General features: G+C 40.9%; 1 protein-coding gene across 1 annotated transcript; it reads right to left on the bottom strand.

Annotated features, from left to right (window-relative positions):
* Positions 1 to 1,515: 1,515 nt before the first annotated feature.
* Positions 1,516 to 24,629, bottom strand: LOC138591235 (CD109 antigen-like). The gene is made up of 32 exons (XM_069661763.1): positions 24,550 to 24,629; positions 24,291 to 24,442; positions 24,183 to 24,211; positions 23,858 to 24,091; positions 23,641 to 23,763; positions 23,511 to 23,550; positions 22,499 to 22,577; positions 22,307 to 22,412; positions 22,079 to 22,199; positions 21,881 to 21,990; positions 21,615 to 21,806; positions 21,239 to 21,343; positions 21,069 to 21,131; positions 19,520 to 19,690; positions 19,266 to 19,418; positions 18,548 to 18,617; positions 18,279 to 18,360; positions 18,022 to 18,139; positions 8,558 to 8,671; positions 8,150 to 8,368; positions 7,779 to 7,920; positions 6,829 to 7,005; positions 6,638 to 6,719; positions 6,261 to 6,492; positions 5,348 to 5,519; positions 4,600 to 4,790; positions 4,257 to 4,409; positions 4,060 to 4,125; positions 3,199 to 3,338; positions 2,876 to 3,032; positions 1,941 to 2,043; positions 1,516 to 1,721 (listed from the first exon to the last, which is right to left on the bottom strand). The coding sequence occupies exons 1-32, from the start codon at positions 24,627 to 24,629 to the stop codon at positions 1,516 to 1,518; spliced, it is 4,182 nt and encodes a 1,393-aa protein (XP_069517864.1).
* Positions 24,630 to 25,758: the final 1,129 nt, after the last annotated feature.

The following is a 25,758-nucleotide window of genomic DNA, read 5'->3' as shown; positions in this document are numbered from 1 at the left end:
TGTCAACACATTCACAGTAAAATAACTGCATCTACAATAAGTGGGAGTTCTAACTGTGTTTTATCTCGCAGTACTGTGCTTAATCAACTCCGCTAAAATATTTTCTTCCTTTTTAAAAAAAATAATAAGTCAGAGGAAGTAATTTTGGGAGCTCTTCTTGCAAGTTATAACCATTCATCATGTTCAAATGAAGCCAACAGTTTGTCTCAAATATTTGCTTTTTGTGTAACTCATAATCTTAACTTCATTCCATGTCTGCTTTTGCTTATGAACAAAAAAGCTTTATTATCCCTGCAGGGATTTGTTTTTGCCCGATGAGCCTTAAAAAACATCTTACACATAAAAAACAGACGCGCAATGCTGTTAAGACACGAAACAGCACATTGTCAGGAAGATCATATGGGTAGATTAAGCCTGATGTCAAAGGTCGGACTCAGCTACAAAATAAAAGTCTGTGCGCTGGTGGAGATTCAGTAACTTTACGCGGCTTCAACAGGGCAGATATGTGCTAAAACCAGACTTGATCATATTTAACTTTGGTAAATATAAATATATAGCTCCCCATATGTTCTGAATTATCTTGGGTACATTTGGGATTTACAAAGAGCTGGCAAACCCTATTGTACATACTGTGACATGCCATGAATTGAACACAGTAGGCTTTAATCTTAGAAACAACATCCATATTTCATGATACGCCAGTAATGGCAAACCTGATTACTCTCCAGTGAGGACTTACATGTGTGTTCCCTCTGCATACTTATACAGGTCAGTCTGCATTCCTCTGGCTGACAGCTTTGTGGCATGGCAGAGGGGTTAAGGAAGGCTTTATCTCACTCCAAATGACCTTACAGGGCATTTTCCCGCTTGGTGCAATATATTGAGACCCTAACTCAGCGAGGTCTGGTTCACTCATGCAGAACTGTTATATATCAACATAAAGAAAAAACATATTAAACCCAAAAGTCGCTGGAAAGTACAGTAGAGCCGTAGAAAAAATATTATTTTAGCCTTTCTATTCCAGGCAGCTTAACATGTCTGCAGTTTCGGGCCAAGTTGGCGTCAACAGGACACATGTGGGACAGAGAAATCAATTTTATTTGTTCCCCTGCCAACTGTACGTGAGTTCTTTATCAATCTTTCTAATCCAGTCAAAACTGGGAATCACATGGGGAATACAACTATTCCAAAACTAAATAAAGAAACAAATATATATATAGTTGAGTACATAAATGAAGTTGGACGGTAGGTTTCCAAGGTCAGTCATTTTTCACTCACATTCTATCCAAAAACAATACAAAACTAAGCACATCATAAAGAGAAGAAAGCCTGAGCAAGACAGCAGCATGCAAACAGTCTTCTAAACATTACAATCATCTGTCAAAAAATATGTATAAAAGAAACATTTCACATTTTAATCAGTGCATATAAACATCTGTGCATGCTGAGATTATGTCTTTCTAAGTACATTCCTTATATTCTTTATATTCCTTCTAAGCTAAATTGTTTATCAAATTAGGCTACAGTTAAAAAAGCAGTGACTCCAAGAAACAGGCAAATCATATTGAAGGTAGCGCTCCTTATTGAGTGAGAGTGAGACAGCTGGGAGGACACTGTGATGGTGATCCCTGGCCTACACAAATCACAGCCCTCACCACAGTAGAAGCAGGAGTTCATGCTGTTCAGAGACTTTGAGTTGTATGTTCTTCTTGCTTTTCTCGCTGTGGGAAACAAAAATGAATCATGTTATATTATACCATACTGGCCAGTGACTTCAGGTATGTTTAATTTCTGGTCAGTTCAAAGTAGACTTTAGCTTTATAGCAAAACAGCATCAACTATTTCACTTTCAGTTCAGTGATGTGGAAAATATATAAGCATATAACTACTATACAATGAAACTACAGCAAAATTGAAAGACTGTCTGAAACTGTACTCACTTGGTTCATAGTAGTCGCAAACCTGCACCACAGCGTCCTGTACGTGGGCCACTTTGTAATCTCTGACGACTGGAAGTGTGATGCACACCTTTGACTTGGTAAGCTGCAAATAAAATAGAAGTGCAATAAAACCTCCGTTAGCCACCTGTTAGCTGCTAGTTGGCAGCTGTTTGTAAGCTGTTAGTACTGCTACAGAACAGCAGCAACTGGGCAGAGTAATAGTAAGAGTTACTATAGTGTACTGAATGTGTAACGGTAGAAGTCAAATATTTCTATATTCAGAGATACATTAGAGGCAGAACTTCTTATAGTTCATCTCAAGGTCGAGAATAAAGTTAGTCAAATGACATACATGAACAAACCGATAAATGTAAATAACACTAGACTACTGTTAATGATGTTTTTTTTTCTTCATTAACAAGGCATTTATGAAGCTAAACAGATAGCTACAAGCTAACTACCCAACATAGCCTAGATAACAGCAGTAAATAGCCAATGAGTAGATTGGTTTGTTAGGGGGCGCTAGCTTACTAAATTAGCTAGCTACTATAGGTTGCAGTACCCTGTATCTGAATTTCCCATTTTAAGTTAGCAACCAGTTATGCTATTCATGCTAGTTGTCATGTTAATTTTCTCATCTTTAACACCTTAAATTGTACTAACAAGAAAGCTGAGATTCTTAGCTAACAATAGCTAACATGTAAGTTTTCTGGGAATGAGGGTTGTTAAATGACAAGCTAATTAAGGCTAATCCTGATAATTACTTAAAATTAAACTACTTTCATGGACTAAAATTGAAATAAAATAAAGTATTTATTCCTTTATTCTTGGCAGTGTGGTAAAGACTTGAGAACACAATTTAACCATTATTGTTGTGTGGTCCACCTTGACTCTTTATGTCTGACCATAAATGGATGTTATTATGAAACACTTACTGAATCTAGGTAGAGGATGACTTTCTCAGCCAGTATTTCCACCTTTCTGATCAATTCTGTTGGGGCAGCAGCTCCGGGAGCGAGACTGAACCCACTGAGCATGCCCACATCCATTATAACCATGCCTGTTTGAGATATCACCTGATTGTCCTTCAATCTAGAAAGGACAGAATCAGACGTCATGTTACTTTAGTACATTGTTTTGTTGTATATTTGACATGCCTGACAACAAAACCTAAAAAATATGGATGTTGTAAGCCTATTTGACAATAATAACATTAAATTAACTTGAAATGTTGGTCAATACATGTTGTAGTACTTACCTTGTGCATATAGACAACAGCATGTGAGTGTGGTCTCTTTCCTCAGTAACCTCAACATCTAAAGAGAAAGCCTCCTCGTCTTTAGTGTGCTGGAGGTTCTCTGAAAACACTTTGCTCTCCAGGTTGTAGAAGACATTTATCTGAAAGGATTCATGGACATGTTTAAAAATGCATAAACTTAGATTTACAGGTTTACGGCACTGCCAGATATTATATGGGTCTGTAGTGTCTATGATTTAGTGCAAAAGCCTCAAGGTGCAGAAAAAACTACAAAACTGAACTCCTTTCCATAAAGCAAAAATTAAGTAAAGCTTGAATGTCTGTATTTGTTGACGTTTTTCAACATAAAAGTACTGGAGGATGGACGGTTAAAGACAGGATGTATAATAGAACAGGTCTGGATTGTTGTAATATGGAACATAATGAAAAGATTAACCTTTCACCAAACTCCTACTCTGTGTGATATTATCTGGACTCACATTGAATGCAGACAGGACTTGAAGGTCCAGTATGTGTTCCAGATGTTAATTGATGGGAGTCCATTATCATGCTACATTTGCATTTATCTGTTTTGGTTTAGCATTTCCAATGCAGTACATTGTGCTGAGTGAAGCCCTCCTGTACAGCTGCTGTGTTCAATTTATTCTGGTCATGGTCCGGTTAAACTATTCTTTATGTTAAGCTGAATGTGTGATAGGTATCAAAACATTCCTGCATTGTGAGAGGTTGTTTGAAAATGTGGTGTTACATTCTTGTTGTAGATTTTAACAGAATTCATATTAAAGATGTGATCAAATCTGCTGCTTAGAGTTAATACATTTTATGTACTGATTGTACTGTTCAGAGAAAGAAAAGGTGTACCTGAAATATTGCAAATCCTCTTCCTTCCATGTATATATTTAGGTTTATATCTTTGTCAGCATTTATCTAAGAAACATAAAGTTAGAGAAGCAAAAGAAAGTCCAGGACGACCACAGTTCAGTCATAAAATACAATGAATAAAGCATCATATAAAATATCCGATAAATCAAGGATGGGAATCGACCCAGATCTATTACCTCCTGGCTCTGATATGTCCGATAGTTGGTGGAGTTGATGCTAAATTGTGACACAGTGGATGTTGGGGCAGATATATTGAGCCTGAGATCAATGGAGTGGGCACCACTGAAGGCAGCATAGTAAGCCAGAGCCTGGAGCGCAACTATGGTGTCCTGAGAGGAGAGAAGGATAAAAGGTCAAAATGCCTGTATCTGGATCCCATCTGCTATCACATGGTGCAGAATAACTGTGACTTTTCCCCTTATTATTGACAAACTGAATATGTACTGTATATCTTACATTGTATTTCCTGTTGCATAGTTATATTTCAGTTTTTCAAGAAACAAAAAGCTGTTGTGTTACCTGTGTTGTGCCATAGCCTCCTAGATGGTTTCTCTGCTTGCTTAACCATTTCATGAGAGCGATGCCCTCCACCAAGCTGCCACGCCTAAAAAGAGCCAGCAGCATATAAGAGGCCATCTCGATCTGTGCGGAGCGCGGCTGCCAGTCTGGTGACTCCAAGCCAGCTGATGATCTCCACATCATGACTCCATCTTTGATACACAATGACAGACAACTTTAATGATTAAAAGTTATAAAAAATATTGTTCCTACAGATTTATCATTTTGCACACAGACAAAGTGCTGTAATGTTTTTTGTTGCTGCTACTCCTGTTCTTATTCCTGAAGAAACCAGATCTTAAGAACTTTAAGACCCACAAGAGTCAATTTAATAGGTTTGAAATCCCTCCTTGTGTGGTTCGTGGATATATTGGGATTCCCTAAAGGAGGTGGAGTAACTTGCTGCCACTATGAGGTGGCCCAGCATAAACAGATGGATGGTTTGAATTATTAACCAAAACTGGTCAACTCATTGCCCGACCACAGATGGTGGGACAGTACAGTAACTACTTGTAGTTCTTTAGTCATTGGCGTTAGAAAATATATGAAAACATCTGTACTCTCAGCCCAAATGGAACAAAACTGTGGGTGGCAGTTTCCTAGGATGTAACATGGACTAATCTGGTACAGTATATAAAAAAAGAAGAAGAAAATAAATTGTATCTTTGAAACTAAGGCATAACAGTAGATTTGTTACTTGTTAATTTACCTCTGTAGTCAGCTCTCCTGCTGAGCTCAGTCAGAACAGTGCTCGTCACAGGGCTATTAGCCAGAGCTAAAGCGTAGGCCACCAGACACAGGCTGTAGTTACTGACCACTCCACTGGTCACTTTGTTCTCCAGGTACGTCTGAGCCAGGGACACATTCTTGGGATACATGTCCTTCACAGAGAATAGATCATTATAGTCAACAAGGTTATCTAATAAACATTATAAACTGCACTTAAATAGAAGCAATACCTATAACATCAATGCCTCAGATACTGCCTAAAATTAGGTATGGGGTATTGGTCAGTCAATGCACCAATCCAATAGCATAACTAGCTCCCCAACAACTAACTATTTCTTCCTCGCCGAAACTGCAACCTCCAGAGCAATAACATATTTATTATTTGTTCCACCAGCAACTTATGTTTCAGAGTCACAAAGAGGCATTGAGTTCAGCTTAATTGTCATGTGGCAATCGCAAACAAAAGTGTTTCGCTAGCTAAGATTGTGCTTGTAGTCAGAGTGAGCAAGACATTAGCATTTTCATCACATACTTAAAGGTTGTATTTATCATAAATTTAAAAAAAATTAAGATAATTCAAATTGTTAATTTAACCCAAAATAATGCAGTTTCATGTAAAAGTCACGGTCCCTACGATGCCCTTTGGTGGACACAGGACATTAGGAAAGGCTGGGAGCGGTGCTGCTGCTAACATTAGCCCATCTTGTTTTTGGGTTAGCAGTCCTTTGGTGCACTGAGCCAAGCCATTCAACAAAGATAGGAATCATATCACATGTATGCAGAGTGAGTAGTATACAGCTTTTAAAAAATAATAATAGTACGTATAATTTTTATCGCACTGGTACTGGAGGCCCACTCAATATCACTTAATTACACAAATCTCCCTAACTCACCGCATAATTCCCGTCCTCCAGCAGCGCGATGAGCACATATGCAGTCAGTGCTACCGGACCATTGTCCAGACCTCCCTGCATTTCAGTGTGGATTAACCTGCCCACCTCACTGAACTCTCCCTGGGGCCCCTGACGTGTCAAGAGCCAGGTACTGGCCCTGGTCAGGACACTCTGATCTACCTGCATGTAGGGCTGAGCCTGCAGGAAGCACCTCAGCACGAAAGCTGTCAACCTGGGACCACAGAAAGAAGGAGGAGCAGAGGAGCCACAGACATTATAACATTACATTATAGTACAACTTTAACAGCATAATTTAATTTTAAAAAAGGCATGCTTGAGTGAACTAGTGCAGGAGTTTCATTACATTGTCGACCTACCATGTGTTACCAGAGGTGCTACTGGCTCCAAAAGCACTGAAAGAACCATCATCTCGTTGGTAGGACAGTTGTCTCTGATATCCTGAGGTAGGAAACACAACACTAACTTAAAAGATGCCCTATTTTATCTAAGCAGCAAATGAAATACAGTAAATTTATCATTTGTCAGTGATTTTTAAACGGCTGCTCACCTTCCTTCATGTAATCCAGAGCCCTGCTCCTGATCTCCTTGTCATCCTGGGTTGACCTGTCCAGGTACTGGAGGACATAAATACTTGGAGCAAAGTGGATCATGTTCTGCTCTCCACAACCAAGAGGCAGCTGGACCAGAGAGTCCAAGTTGCTGATGGACAAGGCCAAGATTTCACCTGTACGAAGCAATACAGAAGGATTTAACTGTTGCACAACATGTTCACCTATATGATTTGAGACTACAGCCATAAAGGGGACAGTAGATACTGTACATCATTATAACTCTTTCCATATTAACCATGGTACTGCATGCTACTATTTAAGATTCTGAAGTTGGAATAATTTGTATGTTCTGTTGTTTCAAAGGAGAAGTTTCACAAATGATAAATGCCTCCAGCAAAACACTTACATTATGTGTCACTACAGTGGTTAAAGTGATTTTAGGCCTTTGAGATTGCCACTTAAAAAGTCTCATTAGTGATTTTGCAATTCAAGCCATGGAAAAATGGGGAAGAAACTATAAAAAGTACAGACAAAAAAAAAACCCTTCATCCTGCACATTTGCTTAATGTTAAAAAAGCTCACTATCACAACAAGTACAGAAACCACAAATTTGGCTCCAACTAAGGAAAATGCTGAGACTCGCCCTCCCACCATGACGAATGCCCAACATCCCTGACCCGAATGGAGCCAAGCCCAACAGCCTAACAGCTGCTCAGAATCTGCCCGCCATAAACATTCCTGTTTGATGTCCGTTGTTTCCATTTTACAGCATTCACTACCTAAATGTTTTCAGGACAGGGCTGACTTTAATGCCCGAGCCCTTCAACTAAACACAAAGGAAAATGCGAGCACTCATTACACATGCCTAATTGACTGAAAAGTAAACACAAGAGCGCTCAGATGAAACTGCCAATAGCACAACAGGGAGGACAAATGGTAGACGTACCAACCAGTGCCACATGGGCCCTCTGGCTGCCTGGAACCACATCTGGTGGAAAGGAGAAGGAGACAGATCTGGAGTTGTTGGGCTTCACTGGTGCCAGCTCCAGGAAAAGACTCTCTGAGAAGGACTGTTCAACTCCCTCAGGCTTCAGGGACATGGAAGTAATATACTGTTATCATAGGATTAAACATATGCCACAGAGCACATTGCATTTCATACTATATCCTTAACTCTAACTGTATCACATAGAAATGCATAGGGAGGGAAAATAGTATTTGAGTCAGCAACCTCTGTACCACTACCCTCAACCTAAGTAAGTTAGACTACACACGCTAGATTCATAGATGTTATCAAGTGTTTCCATCATACCACACCTTTATGAGCACTCTCCAAACAAGGCTGTCAGAGGCATCCGCAGATATGGCGTCCACAGATATTTCCATCTCGCCCAAAGCCACAGGCCTTATAGGGAACATTGCTACAGCAGACACATGACTCCCTAAGGTGAGCTTTTGGGCATTCAACACTGAGGCTTCCCCTCTGTCTGCCAAAACAAACTCAAAGGCTTCACTCTGAGCTAGCAGCACGATGACCTGTGGATATATGGGCATAAAGGAAACAGAGCTCAATCCTTTAAAACGGTGACAGTGACAGATCATTGCACTTTACTAACAAATAATGACTGTGTTTTTGGAGTTGTTAAAGGAAAAGTGGTGCAAATATAAAATGATTTACCAGTTCGATCTTAGCATAATGTTTAGTGAACATGTAGTCCTTCATACCTCTATTTCTTCCTCTAAGTGGTTGATGATGTTCACCTCCAGCACAATCTCCTCCCCTCTGATGAGTTGTGATGGGACATCCAGAGACAAAGAAAAATCTTTGGACACGGTCAACTGTGAATAAGAGAACATAAACAGATTGAAGAGTTACTTTGGATGGCATTGATGCAAAAGCACGGCCTACCTTTCTGCTGTCACCACTTTCTGTAAGCGGTGCTTGCATGTACGAGGAGAGTATAGGGGCATCGTTATTAATCGTCATTCAAATATAAATATATGTTTTATTGGTTATCATGCGAAAAATATTTGTATTATTGTCGAGTATAAATTTCAATATATTTGTCCCCCCAAAAATCCTTCAGCTTTTGTCTGTCTTGACCGGTGATCTGCAATGGTCCTTGAATGTTACACGATTGCAGCACTCATTGATTTATGAGTGATGATGAGAAGATAACTCCCATGATATTTCAAGATGATTGATCCAACATTGTTTGCAGCTTTATCCTATTACTGTAACTATAAGGTTGTATTATTGCTTGTACCTATTTACAAAAATACTGTATGCATTAGTGTGTGTGAAATAAGCTTACAAAGGACCTATCATGAACGAATAGGGACATTAATCTTATCGCATCAGAGGCTCTTCTGCCCATGGCCAACAGATCTCTGCAGCACAGTGGATCATGTTCTCTGCAGCTGTCCTCAGGATTGTCATGTAAATGTTTCAGTGAGGGGCAGCACAGTGATGCAGTGGTTAGCACTGTCGCCTCACAGCAAGAAGGTCTGTAGTGTGAATCCTGGTTTGGATGTAGGGGGCCTTTCTGTGTGGAGTTTGGATGTTCTGCCTGTGCATGCGTTGGTTCCCTCCGGGTACTCTGGCTTCCTCCCACAGTCCAAAGACATGCTCGTTAGGATAATTTGTAACTCTAAAATTGCCCGTATGTGTGAATGTAAGTGTGAGATGTTTCTATGTGTCAGCCTGTGATTGACTGGTGACCAGTCCAGAGTGTACCCCCCACTCTCGCCCAGTGCCAGCTGGGATCGACTCCATTCCCCCTGCAAACCTTCACAGTATAAGCGGTAAAGAGAATGGATTGATAGATGGATGTTTCAGTGGCTCATGCTCAGAAGTTCATTTCCAAGGTAGCTTTGCTGTCACCTTTAATGTATCACAGGATAAATGTGAGAATGCAGAAAAAGTGACAGCGTTGGTTGAGAGGGGGGTACACTCTGTTGCATCTGAGGCCACTAACAGCACTGCCTGGCCGAAACACTCCGTTTTGTCACTTGTTCCATTTTAAACATGATGTCTCTTTGTTGCATGGTTTTTCCTACCGTTTGTCCTGAAGAATATTAAAGTAAGCTGAACTGTCTGGAACTACTTTAGTGGTCAAAAGGGATCAAGTTCAGCCAGCACAAAAGTTTTGAATCTATAGTACAAAAATTTGGAAATACAGGACCCAAACAAAATGTGAATCACCTGTGATCCTAAAATCTGAGATCTCTGCTCTGTCAGGGTCTAAAGCTTTGAGTGACACCCTCTTCAAATGGTCTAGTGATACATCAGAAAAGCAAACAAAAAAACAGGCTGATGATGCTCTCCTGCCTCTAAGCACCTCCATGGATGCTCCTGATGTGGTGTCTGAAACTGTCTGCACTCTTATTGTGCTTACTGTCTTTCCTCTTTGATAAAGCTTATAGTTAGGGCTGGCTCAGGCTTGGACTAGCCCATAGTTATGCTGCTATAGGTTTAGACTGCCGGGGGGATCTGACACACCATGCTCCTCTCTCTCTCTCTCTCTCTCTCTCTCTCTCCCTCTCTGTCTCTCTGTCTCTCTCTGTCTCTCTCCCACTCTCTCTCCCTCTCCCTCTCTCTCTGTCATATTAATGCAGCTCATTAACTCTGTATCTTCTGGTCCCATTAACATTAGTAACCATATATCTTCCCGGGAGTTCTTGTGCTCCCTTGTCTTGAAGGTTCCTGGGGATCGTTGCTGCAGACCAGCTGCTGCTGTGGACCTGCTCGACTGCAACAACTACTAACATCAGCCTTCCCCATAGTATCATTATTGTTGCTGCTAATGCTAATAGTAGACCTGTTGACTTTAACTGTTACAATTACGATTACCTCAGCCTTTATCATTACTCTGCTTCTCGCGCTAATTTATTTATGTATTTATTTTGCTAATCTTCACCCTAGTCTACCACTATTATTGGCATTGTAACCATAAGTATGTGTCTGTTGTTGTTCCTGTAACAAGGACTTATGTTGTTGTTGTAACAAGAACATATGTTGTTGTTTCTCTATTTGCCTGTCTCTATCCTGCATCTCCTTCTATCCCATTTTCGGCCCATCCAGTCGAGGCAGATGGCTGTTCAACATGAGTCTGGTTCTGCTCGAGGTTTCTGCCTGTTAAAAGGAAGTTTTTCCTTGCCAATGTGCCGAATATTGCTAAGTGCTACTCATGGTGGATTCATGTTGGGCCTCTCTTTAAATAACATAACAAAGAGTCGGTCTAGACCTGCTCTTTTTGTAAAGTATCTCGAGATAACTCTGGTTATGATTTGGCGCTATACAAATAAAATTTGATTGATGATTGATTGATTGTTGACCTGCATCATTTTCATATCAGTTAAGTTACAATCAAGTTACATGTAGCATGAAAACCAAAAGTTTAATATAGGGTTAATATGTCAAAAGTTGAGACAATTTTTGCGCTTCCTTGGAAAACACATTTCCAAAGAAATAAGCATAGGTGTTATATATACAATTATAGTGCAGCCCAACAGGGCAGCTACCATAACAGTGGCCCCTTGTTTTGACGTTACCAAGAAAATGATCATTACCACCAAAATGACAAAATATCCAGTACAATTGAATTCAAACGTGTAAACGTATTACTACGTTTTTGTTTTATTTTACATGGACGAAGTGGAGGGCTTGTTAACTATGGCCAAAGTAGGCATGGTCTACCTGGCCTTTAAAGCTGATAGGCGTGTACAGCAGGGTTGGAAATTAACTTTTTTTGTCCACCTGCCACTGTGGCTGGTGGATTCCAAAACCAAAAGCCACTTAATTTTTTTAAACGCTTAAAGAAAATTCTGACATTCTTCTGGATGGTAAATGCCTTCAATGCAGCAGTATCCTCCGAGGCAGATTTTCCTGAAATATCTATTTTATATTGAGACGACTTGTTGTCTTTTATGGCAGATTATAACAGTTTTAGGATTTTAGTTCCCACAATGAAACTATTAGTTGTCTTATTGGCATCCGAAGTGTGTTGGTGGCATGCCGAACAAACCACTCCTGGGACTCTCCATTGTTGTTATCTCCACTTTTCATTAAAGAAAGGTTTTCTGACCTTCGCCTCTTTGGGCTGTCTTATCCTGACAGAGTTTAGCAAGCTACTTATGAAATGTAGTTAGCTAAGCTACCAGTTACTGTACATTTAATTTAGCTTCGCTGTACTAAAGGTACCCATCAGAGAAATGTAGCAGCTAAGCTACAGCCAGGTAGCAACAGGTAGCTTGTTACTTTAAAGCTATTCTTATTTACAATAATATTGTTATGTTATTTTTTATTTTGACTGCTATGTACTAAAATTAATAGTCATAACTACATACAGGAAAGTACTTTTTGACCCAGATAGTTGCTTTTACATAGGGCTACTTGTCATTTAACTGAAAAAAAAATGTGTGTATGCCTGGATAATACTAAGCCCTTCTCCCATGTGTTTCTCTGCATCATTGCCAGAGAGAAATGATGGGAGCGTCCTGAAAGTAGCTTAAATGACAAAAAGTGTGCACATTTGCTCAGAAATAGGAGGTGACTCACATTGCCCCACTCTCCCCTAATCCTAACGTTTCAGCTTTTCTACCGTTGCCTCAGTTTTTGTGCACCTCTTCTCATCTATGTTCTGTAGTTAGCTGTTGATAAGTTGCTAACTGGCGTTTGCAGACTACTGATGATGGTTAACTTAGTAAGGGATGGTTGTTTTAGCTTATTCACTGGAAATCATCTGAGTGAGTGATCCTCCATGAAGTAAACTCACAAGCTGTCCCGAACAGCAGAGACGTCGCAGGCATCTGCTAAAGGATTAGACAGTGGTGTTCCCGACATACGGAAATAGCGCTGTCCGCTTGACACACACGTCCGCGTATGCCATGAAGTCATTAAGGGGGCTTTCACATTAGGGACCCAGGCCCAGATCCGAGTACACTTGAGCCTGAAGTCCAGTTCGTTTGATTAGTGCAAATTGTACTGTACTCGTACGCATCAAGTGTGAAAAGCTACTGTACCCTATTGGAAATAATGAACCCACAAGAATTTAAGTTCATGTTTCTAGCGCCTCTAGTGGCTGTTCCTGTCATTGCATGTGTTAATGATACTTCTTCCTGTGAACCATAGAAGAAGAGTGTTAGACAGAAAGTCCCGCCTCTTCAGGAAAAAGGAGCAGAGTGGTCTCGTGTGAAGACAATCTGTAGCCATCCTTCTGTTTGCAGACCTTTGAGTGGCAATTTCAGGAAGTTTATTGTTTATTATTATCATCTTTATGTTTTAAATGAACAATTTTTGGTTATTTGCTACAATTTCATTATATAGTGTTACTTTGTTACTGCACGTTAGCTTGAAATATGCTTCTAACTGCACGTGTTCTAACAGCACCGCCGTTCTCATCCTCTGAACTGCACGACCATGGCTGATACTGTAGGAATGTAGGTGAGAGGTTGTTCTTGAGACTTTCTCCAAAATATGAATAATAGTAGGCATAGTGCGAAGGTTTGTTCCATTGAATAGGCTTGGGATCATGCAGTTTGCACACTTTTTGACCCTTGAACGACAACATAAACAATGTTACGTGGTTGATGATACTCCTCTTCTTCTCCTTGTTTTTGAGGTGCATTACCACCACCTTCTGCTTCTGAGTCCAACCGCAAGTGTACTCGGGTACAGAACAAAATTACTAATGTGAAAGCTGACCTGCAGGGGAGAGGAGTAGGGCTGCAACGATTAGTCGACATAATCGATTACGTCGACTATAAAAATCCGTTGACGCGGAATTTTAGCGCGACTGGTGGAACATTTCATTGGAAACAAAACACCGAAACACGTTAAGTGCAAACTCTGCAAAGTCCAACTCTCATTTCATGGCAGCACTACGGCAATGCATGAACACCTTAAACGCAAACACCCTGGAGCCCTGGTGTCTTCAAATACCGCAGATGGGTGAGTTCGTCAGTTACGTTGATACCTTGTAGATCTTTTATTTTCAATTACTGACCACTTTGTGCTTTAGCCAGCAGCCTTAAAATTAAGTACTAAATATATCATATTGTGGTGTCATTAAGTGCGTAATTTGCTGTAGTTTGTGAATTTTGGCGAAGCTTGCCATGACGTATACATTTCCTGTTCCTGTTAATACTAGCATTTTCTGAATTGTAGACCTTCTCCACTTAATAACAACTAATTCGACTGTGATTTGGAGCACATTAATAATTAATTTGTCATATATTTAATCAGTGCTCCCACTTTAATTCAATTAACTACAGACCAGATGGTGGCAATGAAGATCCAGAAACAGAGTCAAGAACACATCATTCAAAACGAATTGATGATGCTAGAGGCCATCAGGGATCTTGACCCAGAGAAAAAGAACATCCTAAGATTCATGGACCATTTCAAGTTTCAGAATTTCTCCTGTCTGGCTATCAAGTTGCTTGACAGAAGCCTCTTGGACCTTATAATAGAGAGGAAGATGACTTTATTGAGTCTTCATGAAATTCGCCCTGTGACCCACCAGCTACTTGTCGCATTTGAAGCCCTGAAAGATATTGGCATCGCCCACACAGACCTGAAGCCTGACAACACAATGCTTGTCAATCACAAGGATCAGCCCTTCAAGGTGAAGCTGATTGACTTCGGTCTGGCCTATCCAGTGAGCCTACTGCATGAGAGAAAGAAAATGCAGGTAGAGGGGTACAGGGCTCCTGAGGTGACCTTTGGCCTACCCCTGTCTGAAGCTGTTGACATTTGGAGAGTCGATTGCATCATAGCATTCCTGTACTTTGGCATGTCCCTCTTCTCTGGAATGTGTAAATATAGCAGTATGAAAGCTATTGTGCACTTCCTGGGTCTGCCAGAGGACCACCTGCTGAGGGAGGCAGAGAACACCTGGAAGTATTTCAGCATTGACAACGGTCAATTGTGGAGACTCAAGGCAGCAAAGGAGTTCAAGAAGGCAACTGGTCTCAAACCAGAAGTTTGTAGCATCGTAAACAGACGTTGTGGAGCATAAAGATAGGATGGCATTTTTAAGGCTCCTAAAATGGTGTTTACATCTGGATGCTGGAAGGAGAGCCACTCCCAGGGAAGCCCTCAGACACCCTTTTGTTACACTGGATCACCTGGTGTGATGATGTGTTTCCCCGTCAGAGGATTCACTTATTAACAAGGAAGACTCAATAACTGAGAGATCTGATGCTGAAGATGCGGACACTTACCCTGGTAAAGATGAAGAAATTAAGACTACCAGTGACCAATATTCAGACGATGAAAGCTCCATTTGTGCAGATTCATACAATGAGAGCTCCAGTGATGATGAGGATGATTCAGAGCCAGCCACCGGTGACATCTTGGATGGACATTTAACCCCGCTAAGTTACAGTGATGAAGATAGTATTGGGCCAGTCCCCGGTGAGAGTTCTACTACTTCACACTCAGACACCATGATTTCAAAACATGGATATTCAAAAGGACCTTTCGCAGCCACTCACTTTCAGGATGGAGTTAGAGACACTGCTACTCCCACTAAAGAGGAGGGAGAAGCTGCAGCTACATCCATTGATGAATGTGATTGTGAGCTCATTGTCACTACTACTTATGTTGATGGAGCTTCAGCTGCCGCTGGCTCAACAGCTGGAGCTGCAGCCAGCTTTTCTTCAAGCGACGGAGTTGCAGCTGCCATTACACCTACTGATGCCAATGATGTAAAGACTGGCCCCAATGGAGGCCAAAGGAGAAACCTGTTCTAGCGAACCAGGAAGTTCTTCCGTGGACTGAAGAAACGGGTGGTCGCCATCTTTAAACCAAAGAACTAATGTTGATGAAGCAAGGCACAGTGTTCGGTGGAGCTAACATATTCTCCCTGTGTCCTTGTTTCATGTATATCTTTATATATTAACTGTAAACTCAATAAAAATGTAAAAATAAAAATGCCAATATGGAATTGTTTGCATTCTGAAATGAAGATATTTGTTCATTCATATGTCATCTGAACACACTTCTTGGCTTTGAGAGGTTTGAAGGGAACAAAAGTTTGTTGAAAATAATTTTTAACTTCACTGGAGTGGTGAGGTGCAACATGCACACCCAAAGTAGCATTGTAACAAGGTACAACATTACGTTCTCAAATGGAAAATAATATGAAACACAATGGTTATGGTGGAGTTTTATTATGGCTATTAAAAAGAACAACTATCAACTAGAACAAACTTCAATGATTGAAGTGATTGTTTTAGTTACGTTTCCTCTTGCGGATCGTCCTCCGCTAATCATAAAGTGATTGGTTGCAGGAGCCAAATTAGTCAGCAGAGCTGTCAATCATAATTTTTACAGTGTCAAATAACTAATTAAAAATGAACTTGTCAGAAAAATGAACACTTGATAATAAGTAACTCTAATTGACAAACATTTTTCTGGCATGTATTTTGATTTTATAGTTTGACTCATTTCCCATCTGTTAACATGGAGGAGGTGAGCTTTATGACCTATACTGCAGCCAGTCAGCAGGGGGCGCTCGAAATGTTTTGGGTTCACTTTTAGGGAGCTGTCATGCCATCCATCTTTTTATACAGTCTATGGTGCGCCCATGTGCAGGGGTTGAGCCTGGACTGATTTTAATAATGACAATATATTATTAAAGCTGCAGTAGGTAAGATGGAGAAGAGAGCGGACTTTGCTCCAAATTTTGAAAGATTACAACCTCCAGGTCCCTCCCCTTCTCTCTCCGCGGCGCTCAGTCCTGCCTTCAAAGCCCTACCAGTAGAGGAGGCTACCATGCGCGCGCAAGCTAGTAACCACAGCAACTGAAGGAGCCAGATATACACTATGTAAAAATGTGAAATTACAACAACCACAGCCGTTGTGTTACACCGCCAACACTATCGAAGCAGATATACATCAGACTATCGGAAATCAGTGTTTTTGCTGTGAACGGTAATCTACAGCTAATTCTATTTAGCAAAACCACCAGCACTTAGTTTGTTAACAGAGACTGTGGAAAAAACAGCGCCAACTAAGCAGAAACACACTGATGTTGTGAACATTTAGCTGTGAGAGCACAGGCACACAGAACTATCAGGAGAAGTCCGAAACGGTAACACTGCCTGGGCACTTAACTAAGATATTTTTAGCCACAGCGCCATGAAATGATGCTGAACAGTAGCCACATTGAGAACAAGCTAACGTTAGCCCAACTGCAACACCAACGTAACACAACGTCACAGTAACCGCAGAAATGAAGCTGGGGTAATTACCTGTAGAGTAGAACTGTCTAACTCTGCATCGCTTTTTAATCCTTTAAGGTCCCGTAGCTCTCTTCACCTCGGAAATGCCGCTCCAATGTTTACTCTTGTTTCATTTCTGTCTCGGTCCAACTCTTTCTTTTTAGCTTGCTCTTCCTCATTTCTCTTCTTCGGTTTAACGGTCTTTGTAGTATAAGCCTAGTTGGCAATAGAGGGATGGGCAGTTTTTTCATTCCTTGTGTTTGTTTTTAAAGTCGAGCTGAAACGGCATTTCGAGATATCTAGCTTCCGTACTGTGACATATTTCCGAGTGAAACAGGACGTGCAGGCAGGGCATATCATTAGAGGGATTTGATTTGATCGTTGAGAAGTGGGCGTAGACAGACGTTCTCCACAGTGTAGTAGCTAGCTAACTGACCGAGCGTTCTTGTTGCTCTGCGGCTAAATGTTGCAGATTGATTGGTTGAAATTGTTTGGTGCTAACTTACGTAAGCACACGTTAAATTTAGTTTTACCGGAAGAAAAAATTATCGGATTTTGACGGTGTGAGCATGCCCGGAGTAGTGGTGCTGCGCTGCGTGATTGACAGCAGCCTGAGAAACTGCTCGGCTTTGATTGGTTGTGTGTTTCAAGAGCGCTGGATTCTTACAAATGCCATTAGGAGCAGTAGGAGGAGCCAGAGGAACATGATTTTTTTTTACAGATTATCCCTCTCATGTACTACTGCATGTTTAAAGTGACAGATTGAGCAAATATGACCAAAAGTTAGTTTTAATAATGTTTCCTACTGCAGCTTTAACAGCATGTAAATTCTAGAGACAAATATATTTTTTGATCACATAAAAGGTGGAATTGTTGTCAAAAAATTTTTGGGAAATACAAACCCAGAATTGATTTTTTAAAAATGACTCAAAGGGACATAAATTGAGTTTTTAAGTTACCTTCTGTGGCACAGGAGTGAAGCCCAAACCAAGGTTTTCTGACATCACCAGTGCAGCAGCTGTCAAAGCAGTGACTCCATCGGGTACTGTTATCTTCCCACTTGTCCATGTTTTATCACTGATAGAAAAAAATATAACATTGAATTTATTCTCCAGGGTTTGTCCTTTACATGTGTCTGTAGTGAACAATGCTTAAACATTTGAATCACCTACTCATTTGGATCACTTATTCTTTTCCAGCACGTTTCAGCACTCACCTAACATTAGTGTCTAACCACAGCATGGATTCACTGCTTTCACTCCAATGGCTCCAGTACTTCTCTACCATTAGGGTTCGTCCTTTTGAAAACCACATAGGAGACAGACAGGAAACAGGAGGAAGCTTAGACTTCTCAAATATCTGAGGAATGATGATTAAATCCAGAAATATTGAAAATGCGGGGCCAATACAATATGCTAGATGTCCACGAGAGGGCCTCCAAAGACTCAGTAGAAATAAGGCTCATTGTTTCCACTATAATCATACCATACTTAGGTCCATTAGGCTGATCTTTCCTATAAAGTCTGGCATTGGTTAGCATCCTGATATGGCATTCCTATGGTGTGGAAGACACAAAAAGGATAATGACAATAGTAAATCTGTCCACAATCAGATCATGCTTTATTATAGTGACAGTGAATGAAATGTAGGTCAGTCCTGGTTGGTGATGTAAGGTGTAAAACAGTCTCAACTTGAAGGATGCCTGAGGAAATCTCACGTTGTGAAATGCTTTATTCTAACAGAAACAATACGCTCCCCGAGTGCTTAAGAGATGAGTAAAGGTCAGGTGAGAAAGCCGAATGTGGTGAAGCTTTGTTTCTTCCGTCTTGCATCGATAAATAACCCTCAGGTGCTGCACCCAACACACTAGAGTTACCAGCTCTTAGAAACAGCGGAGTCACCTCCGAACAAAGCAGACATATATGTTACATCCAGACAAACCGGTTTAGTAGTGTCACACTGAATGTCCATACAGTATCTAACAGGGAGAGAGATGTGTCTAAGAGGAATTTGCAACAGATTAAGGAGACGGGGAAGACGGGTTCTTTGTGATTAAACTGTGAAATGGACAAAGAAGAAATCAAACTAATCTGATGGTACCTAAAAGGTCAGTTTTAAATTTCAGAGATTAAATGTTGCTCATTGTCTGAATATATAACCTTTTAAACCTTTGGGCTTTAGTAAATCAAAAGGAATGTCATACTTGCTCCACTTTCAAGTCCAGGTTCGCCTGTGGAGACTCATCATGCATCCCCATGACCACGATTCCTACCTGCGACCCAGGTTCTGAGGCAGTCACAGTAAGCGATACCTGCTCACCGGGCTGGGCTCTGTCACTGCTCCAGTTTAGAGACACCTGCAGAAAGCAAACACATACAATCAAATCACGGGCTTGTACAGGATTATTATGCAACTTTTACACATAACCAAAAACATTGAAAAAACAAATGCTAGTACATAGTTGTGTTGGTTGATGGGTATGCATGCTGTGTCACTGGCGACCTCTCCGTCAGAGAGGATGCAGTAGACGGTGACACAGGCTTCAGGGGACCAGGACACTGCTGGAGTCAGAGAGAAAGAGGAGGAAGTCTTTGTTCCAGCAGCCACCACCTGACCTCTAGAGTTCACCTGAAAGTGCAATAATGAAAGGAAAGATTTTATATTTTGCATTTAAATCACACACATGATGAATATTATATAGTGTTCTCTACACTTTGCATAATTTAGCACTGAGATACCCAATGACAGCATCATTGCCCAGGCCAAGACAGGCAGCAGCACATTGAACAACATTTCTGACAAAGGGGTGCTGGTTTAGCTCAGTTGGTAGAGCAGGCGCCCCATATACAGAGGCTACAGTCCTTGTCGCACCGATGGCAGGTTCGACTCCCGGTCTGCCGATCATTTGGTGCATGTCATCCCCCACTATCTTCTCCCAACATTTCCTGTCTATCTTCAGCTGTCCTATCCATTAAAGGCAAAAAAGCCAAAAAAATAATCTTGAAAAAAAAAAAGAAGTTTCTGACATATAATGAGCAGCCATATGTATAAAGACAGGAACTGGTAGGAGCAAAAAAAAGACAAATTCAAATGTGTATTAGGGAGGGTGGCTGGTTCAAGTCCCGGTACGCACCAACCATGGAATTGGGGCTGGTAGCTAAAGAGGTGCCAGTTCCTTTCCTGGGCACTGTTGAGATGTCCTTCAGCAAGGCACCAAGTCCCCCAGCTGCTCAGGGCGCATGATCACGAGCAGCCCCCTAACTCTGACTTCTCTCCATTAATGTACGTTCCTGTACCTACATTTTTGAAAGATTTAGGTACAGGAACGTTTGTGCATGAGCGTATTTTGGGCCAATGTTATGTAATAACAGTGAAAAACATTGAATTTCCCCTCAGGGATTAATAAGGTATTTCTTCATTTCTTCATCTCAATTTGGCGGTCTATTGAAGCTGCAATTGCCATCGCTGCCCTGCACCAGTACAGTACTCATACTTTCAGCCCCACCACTACCCCAGCATCCACCTGCAGGCTCTGGCTAGAGAGGTGTAAGATATTATCTCATCACTCCTCAGATTTCTGCATGTAAAATAAAACTACAAGGAGTGATGAGGTCAGAGCCTAGACGTCAAACACAAGCTATGTTGTGCTGCTGCAATAAACATTTCAAACTATTACAAAAGTGAGTTGTCTGACTGAATTAAATAAAATAGTATAAAAGGGATGGATATAGTCAGAAATGTACATTTTGATTGTATGTGTAGGGAAAACTGGTGTTACCCCCAATGGGCTCTCAAGCTTTGTGAATACTTTTTACTGCTTCCCTTTGTTTGTAAAAAAAAAAAGAATAATAATATACATCATTTGAGACAAAATTTCTACATAATTAGTGTTAACATGCAATCTGTCATTGATCCAGAAAAAAATGCCGGATTATGTTTATATATATATATATATATATATATATATTTATACATCAAAAAATGTCATTTATTTAACCAAACATACCACAAAGTGAAGTTCAGTCGGCTGAAAGGTGCTCTCCACGTCTATTTCAACAGGCAATGCAATCTGAAAGGTGAATATTGTTTTAGTTGCACAAATAACAACATAATTAAGGCATGTTTGCTATATTATTCATGTGGATGAAACAAATTATGTGATTCCACTCAAGTCACCTGTGCAGGTAAGGTGTTTATTGGGGAGATCTGAATATATGAGCCACTGGGAGAGGAGTAGTTGTTGTAGATGGTCAGAGTCTGCTCACTGGATTGGAATCTTGCCTGAATATAAACACAAGGTGCAGAAAATTTCCGGGGACATAAATCATAAACTATATTTGCTTTTTCTTGATACTGAGGGTTAAGGAAAGTAAATTTGCACGGTGAAATCTGCTTTACAATCTTAGGATGTTCTGGGGTCATTTTCTTAGCGGTATTCACGGTGTAATCCTACTGTACTGAAACTACTCATCTTACATACAACGAAACTGCCAAACTGGGATTTTTTTCAAAAGGACCAACATTCCAGGTAATATAAATACAAAATACTAACCCGAATAAAAAGTATCTCTACTTGATCCTGTAACTCAGACTTAATGTGGATGTTCCCGTCCTCAGGCACTGGAAGTGTCAGAGTCGTAGGTTCAGCATTAGGACTGGATGTTCTCTGAGTGACTTCAATCACAGCAGAGTGCATTAGATCCTGTGAGCTGAGGGGCGTCCTGTCATATCTAGAGATCCTTAGCTGTGGAGCAGAAGAGAAGGGAGTTAGCTCATCGAAATAACAGTTTAAGAAAATGAATATAAAGATTTACTCACTTTTGTAGAGAAGTGTAAAGATGGCTTCAGTGTAGCTGGATAATCATGGAATGCTAGCTGGAATGTGTCCTTCATGAGGTGGATTTCCACTGTTTTGTTCACCTTAAAGCCTTTGGGGATGATGCAACAGCATGGTCACAGGATGAAAGTGAGATACATGCTTTGCTTCAATCAACAAAGTTTCAAATTAAACCTCACCTGTTGATTTGTCAGTTACACCTGCAACAACACGTACACGGCTGCCTCTGCTGATTCCTGATGAAGTGTGAAGGGCTTGAAGGAGATCTTTGCTGAAGGAAAATTGTGTTGAGCCATATAACTGAAAAAACAACAATCAAAAGTTAGCCAATGTGCGGATACTGTGTTTACTGTGTGGATACTTTACTGTAAATGCTACCTAAAAGAGAATCTACTGTCAACCCTCACCTCTTTAGTTTGTGTTTGCATGACTGGAGTGTCTGCATTGAACGCTGCAGACACAAGCATCAGTGAGACAGCAAGCGTCCCCTGCACAGGTTGTCCACTGGGGTAACTAGAGGGGATAAAACACAAAGTATTAATGCTGCTTAAAATGTGTTTAAATGTGACAGTTATGATGCCTGAGATACAATCACTCACAGAGCTCTCACTGATCCTGAGATGTTATCTCCTACGAGGACCTGCGACAAGGTCTTGAGCAGCACTTCAAAGGGACGCTCTGCAACAGCAGGACAATCGTAGAAATGTCAGTAATTATGTCAACCTAAAAATAAACCTAAGAGTCGTGCTAGCAGTTATCAGAGTCACAGCCAGATTAGCAGCTTTGTGAGGGTGTACTTTGGAACAGCAGTGCTTTAAGCTAAATGCTAACAATGACAGTGCTAACATGTTGATGTTTGAAAGATATGTTTGCCATATTAACCAAATCAAAGTTTAGCACGTTAGTGTGATAAAATATTGTTTAATGTCATTAGTTTTGCAAGTCTGCAGTCGTAAACTAAAGTATGGGCGATATGGAAATGTGACCTGATGATGGTAGTACAGGAAAAGTCAGTTAATCAAAAGTTTTAAGTAGGGAAATAAAACCTGGTCCAAGTTTTATGGATATCCATCGAGTAATTTTTGAAAGATTTAGGTACATTTTCTACCACCTCAAAAACATTTCCAGACTCCGATCATCACTCCCTAACTCTGTGGCAGAGACTCTCATACATGCCTTCATTACCGTCCGTCTGGATTACTGCAATGGAGTCCTGTCCGGGATACCCAGCAAATCCCTGGACAGGCTCCAGTATGTTCAGGATTGTGCTGCCAGGGTTCTGAACCACACCAAGCCCTGGCAACACGTCACCCCAACCCTCAAAATCTAAATTATTATTATTAATATTATTATTATTATTATTATCATTATTATTAAATATCTAAAATGTGAACCTCATGGGAGCACCAGAAGAAAGGAAAAGGTATCACCAAGGTTCAAAGGATTCATCCTCTTGGGAGTATGAATGTCAATACCAAACCTTTATAGCAATCAATCCATTGTTTTAGAGATATTTCAGTCTACAACAAAGTGGTTGACTGACCAATCGACCAACTGATGCACTGGCAATGGTCCACAAATAATATTGCAATAAATTAGTCGATCTATTACCATAGTGCTCCACAATGAATGTTCTCTCATCGGTAACACCCTGTAGAAAAAAGGATGAGAAGTGAAATTAGATGTTGTTTTTCCTATGAAATTTAAAGTATATAAAGCTAAGGGTATGTTTTAAACCTACATTCACTGTGGTCGTGATCGCCCACTCTCCAAGAAGAGGCGTCTGGGATAAAACTAATTCCATTAACACAATCCCCTGATTCCCTTTGGACTCCCACTTCTTGACGACATTCCCACTGGGATCCTGCGGACGACAAATGACCATCAGTCAAACTTCCTAACACCACACAATAGCCTGCAAAAAAATCCCTTCAATGTCTCAACGTCTCAAAACCCACCTGTACAGAGACCTCCACTCTGCCTTTGTACGGGTGGTTATCCAACTGAACGGACACAATCCTGACTCGGACCGTATCGCCTGGCTGGTAGTGTGGTCTGTCGGTTTGGATGAAGGTGGAGACGTTCTTGAGGCTGAAGATGACGGTGGTGGTGTTGGTGAAAATGAGAGTGTCGTCCGTGTAGCCGCTCACAGTCAAGTTTACGAGGGAATTGTGGGTAATAGATCCAGAAATCTAGAGCAATTATAAAAGTATTTTTAGAAATATGAGCGAAACAAAGATTTTTAAATGAAGAAAGAACAAAGATAAGAAAACTCATACTCACAGGAGGGAGTGTGAGGACCCTGGTCAAACCTTGAGAACAGAACGACACGTTAGCCCCCCAAAAAGTTAAGAAATAATATATATCTGCTGTGTGGAGCTGCAGAGCTACCTCCTTCAAAGTCCTCTGTTTGGGATACTTTGGTGTTGCCATGTGCCACTTCAGCTTTCACCTGGCCAGAGAAGTCAGCAACGATGGTGACAGCCAGCGTAGTCGGTGTCCCAGCGTGCAACACCTCTGGAGCTGAGACAAGAAACAGCGTCCTGGTATAAAGAGGAGGAATGGCTCGTTATTGATTGGTCAAACCAGTTGGTTACTACACAAAAACTGCAGAAATATTGAAAGCTCCAAATCTTTTACTGTCACTTACCTGGATGAAACCTGACAGGAACCAGGAACAGCACGACATAGAAGTCCAAATAACACAACCACTGTCCATATCCCATCCATGCTGCTGTTATCTGCTTCGCCGAACGTTCAACTTTTAATTCCGACACCAAACTGACAGCGACCGTGTCGAGAACCACAAGTGACCTGACCTACGAGATACAAAACCCCACCTCCTGTCTTCACACCAACGCTCATGAGAGTGTCCTCACATGCTCATACACACCGTTACACCCACACACACACACACACACACACACACACACACACACACACACACTAGGATGCTTATACGTATTATCACACATATAGTCTTTGTCACACACAAAGGATGAAGAGGAGTAGGGGGGGTTAGTTCACACACACCTAACGCCTTTGCCCAGGGGGATGTGTCTCGTCTGTCTATTCAGGGTTTGACAATTCCCAGTCCCGTCCAAAGCAGTGAGAGAGACGTTCTGGTGATACTGTATCCATACTGAGAAGAAAATAAGCTCTTGAATGTCAGAAGGAACACGACCCTGCATGCAACATGTGACACTAAACCACTCGGGAGTTTGATTCTTGGTATTTATGTGAAAACAGAGGCTGTTCGTTGAATCTGCGTTGTTTACTTAAACATTTCACTGCTTTACACGGCCTCCTAGGAAAAGAAATCCATATCATAGGAATTCAGCTCTGTGGTGAACTGGTTGGACGTTTTAAAACCCTTGTGACAGCACAGGAGAAAACAACGGGGTGTCAGTGAGACTTTGTCTGGGGAGACATTAAACAGTCCCTCAAACTCTTAGTTTCAAACTTAGAAACTTAGGAATGTAATTTATTTATTTTTTGCAGAATATGCAGCAAAAATACATTTCACTAAGAGACTAAAAATAGCAGCATGGAGGAGATATGCTGACATTGTGGGACCATGTTTTAACCTCTAAGCAATAATTAACACTAAGGTGCAAAACATGTAATTACTTTTCTTTACCAGCAGGTGGAAGCAGAGTCCAGACTAAGCCACCACTGTAAAGTTCAGCAGAGTTGGATAAGATGTAAACAACATCCGTCCATTATCCATACCAGTGGTTCTCAAAGTGGGGTCCACGAACCATAGCCTGGGGGTCCGCGAAATAATTATAATAAATATGTAATTGATTATAAAATTGTGCTGTATCTTTAAAAACTGCATGTCAACAGATGAGGACCA

Source organism: Semicossyphus pulcher, unplaced genomic scaffold, assembly GCF_022749685.1.
Source record: "Semicossyphus pulcher isolate SPU_LCO1_2020_fin unplaced genomic scaffold, fSemPul1.0.p SCAF_14, whole genome shotgun sequence".
NCBI lineage: Eukaryota > Metazoa > Chordata > Actinopteri > Labriformes > Labridae > Semicossyphus > Semicossyphus pulcher.
Note: the sequence above shows the minus strand (reverse complement) of the source record. Positions and strands in the feature narration are given on the sequence as shown.

Excerpts from the sequence above, each read along its gene's own strand:
- LOC138591235 (XM_069661763.1), bottom strand. The coding sequence starts at position 24,629 with ATGGATGGGATATGGACAGTGGTTGTGTTATTTGGACTTCTATGTCGT. Across the intron at positions 24,212-24,290 it reads AACAGAGGACTTTGAAGGAG|GTTTGACCAGGGTCCTCACA; the intron begins GTAGCTCTGCAG and ends TCTGTTCTCAAG. Across the intron at positions 23,551-23,640 it reads CGATCACGACCACAGTGAAT|GGTGTTACCGATGAGAGAAC; the intron begins GTAGGTTTAAAA and ends TTTTTTCTACAG.